Genomic DNA, 8,633 nt, shown 5'->3' on the forward strand with positions numbered 1-8,633 from the left:
CAATTGGAACGATATTTTGGCCAATTTTTCCAGTGGGAAGGGGTCCCAGTGAGAAAGGCGTGTATGAATATAATTTCACATCGCGGTAGATCTGAAAATAGTAACAAATCTGCACAAATTTATTCGTTTGTACGACTTGCCATCCCATCCCCCTTTGCATTAATTACTCTTGTATCTTAATTACTTACAATATTATAAGACAGATACAGTATATGGCCCCCAAAACGGAGACGGCCCCCAAAACGGAGGTTTTCATTAAAGTGAAGATTCTGACTTGTAGATTTATGAGAATTAAACGATTTTTGTTTATTTTGAAAGAATGATAGTTATGCTTCAAAATGAGCATGTTTTTGCTGGTTTGAGACGGATTCAAAATAACATATTCGCGTCAAAAGGAAATATTTTAACACCAAAATTAGATAAAAATTGCATATAACTCACTCTAGCTCCTTGGATATTGAAAATAAGTTATGAAAACGGGGTATAGGAAACTTTCTACACCTAATGCCGTTCAGAAAATGCAAATACATCTGTGACTTTAGAGGCTGGGTAAAAGATATAGCATCTTGAAGGTCAACCAGTATTTCGGAGCATTAGAATCAGCATTGACAAAACCGAAAATTCTAAATATGAGAAACAGCAAAAAATCTTGGAATTCTATTCCTATCACCTTGAGTTAATAGTTTATAACAAAAAATTAACATTATATATAAATTTTTTCGCTGAATCAGCAAAAACGGCAAATTCTGTCATTTTTTTGCAAAATATAGGAGAAAAATATCTTTAAAGCTTAATATTTTCAGTTTCAGTTAAGCTTTTTTTCTAAAATTTTCACAGCTTATTCCATACATGAATGGAACTATTTTCAAAAGAGATTTGTTTTCAAAAACTTGATTAAGACGTTGTTAAATCAAAATTGTCATTTTGAAAATTTCTAAATTTTCAGTTTGGACTTTGCAATATCGAAAATCTTGAAATATTTCATTAAATTCATAAATTTTACATCCATCGGGTCGTAAATTTAAGGGAAAACACAAATATATTCATAGTTCCCCCCCCCCCTATTACCACTGGGCTTAATAATTTGATTTAGCTACACTTCCGTTTTGGGGGCCCCAAACCTGCATTTTGACAACCAAGGGTATAATGTAAAAATTTTATCAAATAAATTTATGCCCAAAACCCTCTAAATCATATTTCAAAACTATGGTCAAAATTTTTTATTCATATCTTAAAGATATCTCGAGAAATCGCTAAAATTTCAAACCTCCGTTTTGGGGGCCATTAGAAAAAAGCTACCTATCTTTAAGCGATTGAAAAATATTGTTGAAATTGAAAATTTTGAAAAAAAACTTCCAGGAAATAAAGTAGAGTTGTTAAAGTTTTTTATGCAGCAAAAACTTTTGTAAAATCTCTTTTCCTCTAGATTTGAGAGAAATTTCAAATTTGATCGCCGTTTTGGGGGCCACATACTGTAACAACTTTTCCGGTTTTTCATCATTTGAAATGAATTGTGGGATTGAAACTCGTACAAATTTCTTGTTGTAATAATTATAACTATATTTGGGTGAATGCAAGAATCAGTCAATGTTCTGGTCATTCAGGTCGATTCTGATGTGTGGGTAGATTCTTCAGAGTAAAGTGTCAAGATTTGATTCTTCTTGAAACTCTCAACAAGTTTTTCAATTAAAGCATCTTCGTTTTTGAAAAGATCGTCAAACTGATCTGCCACATCATTTAGGAAGTTTTCATTAAAACCATGTAAAAGATTCATCACAGGTACAAAAAAGCAAGGCAGATAACCAGCTTTAAAGGCTTGTGATAACCTTTCGAACATCATTGATACAAATCCTAAATAATCTCGAGATTGTTCAAGTTGCTCCAATTCTTCTGGTTGTGTTTCTTCTATTGTGAAAAGATAAACAGTTTTAAGGAGATACGAAGATAATTTTCGATCTTTTTCTCCATCAAAAAGAGCATGGGTTTCCAAAGTAAAAATTACCTTGGCCAATAAGTAGCTCGTCTTTTGAAAACGAGTTTGTTTACTTGCCAAGATAACTTCAGCTTCAGAAAAAGATAATCTCCACGTTCGTTCTTCACTTCCAATCGCCTTTCGAACTAAACAACATCCTACTTCACGAATTTCACATATAGTCAGTGGATCCGGCCAATATCGGTCTCTCGTGAACCATTCTGCTGTTATTTCTGGCCAGAAGTTGATTCGTAAACTTAGCACCATGTCAACCATCATTTTTTCTAATATTTTAAACAAACAAAGCTCCTCAGTTGACATTTCCTCCGGTTCATTTACTTTATCATAGAAAATAGAGAAAAACCCAGTTATTGACGGACATCCATTCTCAAACTTCAAATCTTGCAGATCAATCTCAATGAACGGTGATGCTATATCTTTAATAAGCGAACATTCACCTTTAAAAAAGGAAAATGTTATTTCTTCACACTCTTCCGGTATTTGTTTGATGATGTAGTAGCCTGGATAGTCTGTTTCCGCTAATGAAGAAGATATCACTTCTGTAAATCCATCTACGTCTACTACGGCCATTATATCAATGTCAGGGTTTTTGTTTTCTACAGGAATCATAAAAGACACCAAAAATGACCCTTCTTTTGAGCTTCCAGTTAGAAACATATCCGGAGAATTAGGCTCTTCTTTTATCACAGCACTGATATCACTTGCAATTTTTACACGTACTTTTTCATCAACTTTGTGAAAACTTTCTAAATATGAATATAAAATCTCCTTTGTCATCTTTTCTTCTCAGTCAATTACCAAGTTGTTTTGTCCTAGAATGGAAGAAAATTCTTTTCTAAAGAAATCTAACTCAAAAAGTCCCTTAGAGTCCTTAGACACAAAATTCATATTTTTTTCAAATTCCTGTTAGAATTTGGAAAGAGATTATAACATTGGGTGCGTTCACAATGGAAGGTTTCCTTAGTAAAATCATGGAGGTAATAAGAAATAGATGGAGAATAAATGACTCGGTAATGCCTAAGTTATCGTTAAATTCTTTTATATTTTCATTCAAATCGGTTTTCTTTGATTTACTATCATTGGAAGTAAAAAAATCCGAAATGTAAATTTATAAGAACAGAAGTGAGAATGTTATCCTGATTGAAATAAACATTTTATGCAAAAAGTTCTTGTTCAAACGCGATACAAAAATAGTTTTCTCGTAGTAGGGTTACAATAGTTCTATGATTTCATATCGATGTATTTTTGGGCAAACATATTGCTAATTTTGAGAGTTTCAGCACATTTTCCTTGAAAATTTCTTCATTAGAAATCTTTACGTCTAAAAGGGAGGGGGCTTTCAAATTCTGATGGATGATTAATTTAAAGGTTACCTGATCGTAATATAGATTTTTTTTTAAATCTATCGATGATTTTATGAGAGGGGGAACTTAAAAATATAGGATTTTGTGCTTGTTCCGGCGAGCTTTTTCTCATTTTGATCAACAAAGCTATTATCTCACAATAGAGCTGTTAAAAATCCAACACCTTTTTATTCAGCTTTTTATGAACTTAAATATTCCCATGAGTGCACACAAAATTAATCACTTTTTCCCATTGCAACCAAGGAGCCGTTTGCTTCCGATGATTAGGTACAATGAAATAAAAGTCATTTATTCTCCATCTATTTCTTATTACCTCCATGGTAAAATTGTACTTATAAAAATCTTTCATGTTTTACAATAGAAGCGTGTACGCAACAAAAAGTCAGTTGCTTGTCACTTTCATTTGATTTTTCTTAAATAAAAGTCATAAACTTTATTGTCTTAAAGGTAGGGTAGGAGCAGCCTTTAACAAACGGTGTTGTTTATGTGCAAGACGAGTGCAGTTAATGAGTACAACCATTACAACAAATATGTTTACACATTTCGAGTGATGTATTTATATGTACTTTTTTCCGGACACCCTGTATATATCAATATCAACCAGTCAAAGGCAAAACTGGAACTCTCAATAAAAAATAACCAATGGGAAGCCTTAAGCAAAATCAATCAACATGTTATAATATATCTCATGAACCTACAAAGAACTGTAATAAACCAGTCATCCATCATAAATGTATTTGTTTAACTTTGATGGCTTTAATTAAGGAATTAAGAAAACCTTCCAGTGTAAACGCGCCCATTATGGTAACACACTAGAATTAGAGTCATTATCAAATCGAATCGGTTTAGAATTATTTTGTTATCAAGGATATTCAATTATTTGTTTGTACTCACATTTACTGTTGTCAGTTTAAACAGCTTTATGTTTTATGGCTATTCAAATAGTCTCCCCATCGTCTCCCTTAGAGATATCGATTGGTTTCCTAATGGCTTTCGTGTATACAGTCTTAGATCGGAATTCTCCCATTCTCGCATGAAGCATATTCGCTAGCGACTTATCGTTTTTTTTTTCATTTCGAAATATCTAATTTTCAAATTTTCAAAGCTATTCAAAGTCTTCCAAAGTCACCCTTACTACGCCCGATGGCTAGCCACGATAGCTAATGCACTTCAAGCATAAGAATAGTTTTAACGGCGCATATTTTAACAGGTGAGTTAAGGCAAGTCCCAAACATATTTCCTGATTTTTCCACCGCTTCCCATTGTTCCTTAACTTTCGCATATAGCTCAAAAGAAGCGTATTAATTAGAGGATTTCGGAAAGTGCTGGGTCAAAAATTTAAATTAAGCCAATCTCAAGATATCGACCAAAAACTTATTTTGACGTTAGGAAATACATCGAAAAAACACGTCATAAGTAAGATAAGATTAAATTGACACCATTATTGAAAACAGCGATAACTTCAAGTATATTAATGCAATCAACACCAAACTTTGACTGGAGACATAGATTAACGATTCTAAAATATTTGTTGAAAAATTTTCAAAATTTTTAGATGACGTCATTTACTGTCGGTAAAAACTAAAATACGTCAAATAATGATGACGTCATCAAAAAATTTCAAATTTTTTTCATGCATTATTTTAAAATCAACGATCAACGTCTCCAGTCAAAATTTGGTGTTATTTGTAGTAATGGAATCGAAGTTATCGCTGTTTTAAAAAACGACGTCATTTAACTTGTCTTTTTGACGTGTTTTTTCGATGTATTTTCTAACGTCAAAATCAGTTTTTGGCCGATATCTTGAGATTGGCTTAATTTAAATTTTTGCCCCAGCACTATCCGAAATCCTCTCATTATTACGCTTCTTCTTGGATTGTCGTCATGGTTACTTTTCTCTGCGTTGATTTTGCGCTGAATAGAATCTGGATTGGTCGGCACAGGTCGATATATGATTTCGGCTTGTGCTTTTCACGGTACCCCATGGTGCTAAAAGGATTTTCAGTCTGTGTTTTGTATACCACCACGTCACTAAACGATATGATATGTTTGCGATTTTAAATAGTGCGTTGTTATGTGTCAACTGCCACCGCTTGGGAAATACAGAGTAGCTATATCTAGTAGTTTATATTAGAAATCTGCGATGGAAACATTATGCTAGCTCCAAAAACACTCAGAGAAATAATGAAAGCAACAATATTATCGTTAGGTGAATGAATTTATTGGTAAAACGTATCAAATCTTTCTAACAAAAAAACTAATGAAAATTTAAGTCTGTGCTTGCTCGTTTAACGTTCAAAATACAGTTTTTCCAAGATACAACGGAATATTTGGGGAATTCCAATTTATCGCTTTCCCCACCAGCCACCACCGCCTCGCCGGCTGCCACTTCCTCCACTCTGTCGACTTCTTCTGCTTGAACGGCGATTCCCTTTCTTACTCTTCTTGCTCCCATCTTTAGCTCCTTTTTGTTTCTTTCCATCAGCTCTCCCTTGATCTTTATTCTTTCTTGCTTGACCTTTCTCGTGTTTTCCCAGGGTTGATTTTCGTTTACCTTTTGTATGTTCTGCTCCCCCGCTCTTGGCTGCCAATATGGCTCCTTGTTTTCCCGCTCGTTTGGCTAACTGCTTTGCAATGTGTTTTATAGCGATGCGAGCGCCAGCTCCTACGAGAATTGGAATGGCAGGAGCATTTGGTTCTGCACTGGCACCTGAAAGATTAAGTATCAGTCAATGCTTGTCATTGTTAAATTAATTAGCAAAAAGTGATTTACACTAGATACATTCATAAAGATACATTCAAAGATAAGGAAATTTCTTTAGGGTTTTAGGAATATAAAAACGTCGGTTAAAGCATAGTGTAAGAAAGCCGCGGCTGGAATGATAACATCTGAATTTCTGTTGTTCTATCTCTGTCGTATTTGATGAGTATTTGTTGATCAAGAAATCAGTAATGTAGCATCTTTAATGGTAAATTTTATTGGTTTGTCGTTAATACTTACTTTTCAGTGCGTTTTAGACATTAATGATATGCCCTTAATAATACACTTGCATTATAAAATCATTGTAAAGGAAAGATCAACAATAAGAAATTTAAACAAGCACAAAATGGCTTGGCTGAAAGAACTCAAAAATTAATAAAGTGCCTCGAAATGCCTTCACAATATTTCAGTGAAATCTTTTTAGAAATCAATGAAAAAGTTCATCAAGATAATGCTGTGAAAACTTCAAGCCAGCACTTTCAAAATTTATCATTCAAACTGACAGGAAAGTTGTCATCTTGAATATAGTTCTTATAATTTTAATTTTGGCGAAAAACTATTGTTTCCACAAAATACCCCTGAAAAAATGTCTAAAATTAGTTCAAGTGTTCTATTGGGTACAGATTCAAAGATATCTAGCAATAAAAAAACATTTTGTGAAGGAAAATAAGAGAAAAATTTCAAAAACTATCTACCAATAATAAACTGATAACCTTGATGTTCTTATAAAGCTTGGAGACAGAGATAGAACAGCAATTAACTGAAAAGACAATGCGGTACATATTCCAGCCGCGGCTTTCTTATACTATGGTTAAAGTGACGCAAAGATTTGTTAAAAAATATGGGGATATTGAAAATGTGATTTCTTTTATTACGGTGTACGCTATTTTTTTTTTACATTTCAATTTTAGCTAAAGATTCTTATCTTGTGACGATTTTTTTACCAAAAATAGATATTTGCCGAGCTTTGATTTAAAAAAATGTTGGGTTGCCGTCACCCGACAGAGCCTCCCTCGGCCGACCAAAGAAAATCATGGCCACATCAATGGCTTTTTATTAAAAATTTCTTTTTATTAAACTCTTCAGAAATTTTAACTCTAATTTTGTCTGGCCCGTTAAGCATAGAAGCGCGACTTTCCTTCTAGCTTTTCCACTCTCTAATCAAAATTACCTAAGTCAAAATTTCAAAATAACATTTTTTTCTGACCTAGCGTTAATCAAGTAACGGCAAACAATAATTTCCTCCAGTCCAGTTCAACATAGATGTCTTTGACCAAGTAATTTGTGATCAGTTTGAATATTTTTCGTTTGTTACAAAAAGTTTTGCCGACAGATTTTAATTAAACCGATAAGGAACCGGAAAACTATGGTTCAAAATTTCCAAAAAGATTACTTTTTCACTCACCTGGAATTATCAAGCTTGTTGAGGGTGTTTGAGAATTCGGATCATCTTGTAAAAAATAAAATCCTGCGATGATTACCAATAAGTGTAATAAGATGTTCATGACTTTCGTGACTTTCAAAACGATGGAAGTTAATTCAGCTTCTGAAGTTAATATTCAAAGAAGCGATATTTATACCAAGTCCACATAAAGAATAAGCCTTGTTGGTTAAAAATGGGATAAAGATTAAATGCTATTTGACACTTTCAGCTACTATTTAGACTCTTTCAGATCGAACCCATCATCTCAAGTTCTTTCTTGAGCTGACACGGAAGTGTAATAAAAGATTTCAAGAGACTTATTCAGTTTGAGCTGAATTATTCTTTTGGAACATTTACTCAAGTTAGTCTATCAGCACTGCTGATTCATTTAAAGGGTAACTTTCAGCTGGCAGATTCTATGACAGATTTATAAATGTTAAGAGATTTTTTATATGCGAAAACCACAAAATCATTTTTGAGGCTCGACTGTCCTGCTTTTGGAACCTGGAGATCCTAACTTTTTTCCGTTCACATCCGTCATTATTCTATCTTTAGTTTTTTCTAACGTAATAGTAAACTGCATACTGATACAGTCCGCTAGACATTAATATGGTAATGTTTGCTCTTCATCTTTGATTCTTCCTACAATGATTAGATTGACACATGCGCGATAAAATTTCTATACTTGGTCGTCAGAGGTTGATACGTTCTTTGAAAACTCAATCTCTGATACTCAGGGTACCAAGATATGTTTAGCAATTCATTTTCTGACTGGTTGTTGTCATTTGTTCTCTTGTTTTTTTTAGTCAGCCCCGGTCGCTCTTCAAATCGGTTCGACGATTTTTTTTCCATCTGCCGATTTGGATACAACGTTTAATTTCGACTTCACATTATTTTCGGGAAACAGTTTATCGGGATTACTTAGCGCGCGAAAGTAGTATTTTCTCGGTAAGATAAGTTAAAGAACATGGCTTTTCTAGGCTGCTGGCATCCACTAACGGGACGGGACTTGGTCTGAATCGACAGACCTTATCATTACATCTTTAGTTTTATTAACCCGTTAGTGGCTTCTAACCCGAGGCAGTAGCATGG

General features: G+C 33.7%; 1 protein-coding gene across 1 annotated transcript; it reads right to left on the bottom strand.

Moving 5' to 3' along the window:
- Nucleotides 1–5,562: 5,562 nt before the first annotated feature.
- On the bottom strand, nucleotides 5,563–7,764 carry LOC136808668 (uncharacterized). Its single transcript, XM_067065216.1, has 2 exons — nucleotides 7,524–7,764; nucleotides 5,563–6,067 (listed from the first exon to the last, which is right to left on the bottom strand). The coding sequence occupies exons 1-2, from the start codon at nucleotides 7,621–7,623 to the stop codon at nucleotides 5,703–5,705; spliced, it is 465 nt and encodes a 154-aa protein (XP_066921317.1). The 5' UTR covers nucleotides 7,624–7,764; the 3' UTR covers nucleotides 5,563–5,702.
- Between the last annotated feature and the right edge of the window lie 869 nt (nucleotides 7,765–8,633).

This window comes from Clytia hemisphaerica, unplaced genomic scaffold (genome assembly GCF_902728285.1).
Source record: "Clytia hemisphaerica strain Z4C2 unplaced genomic scaffold, Clytia hemisphaerica genome assembly, whole genome shotgun sequence".
NCBI classification, from domain to species: domain Eukaryota; kingdom Metazoa; phylum Cnidaria; class Hydrozoa; order Leptothecata; family Clytiidae; genus Clytia; species Clytia hemisphaerica.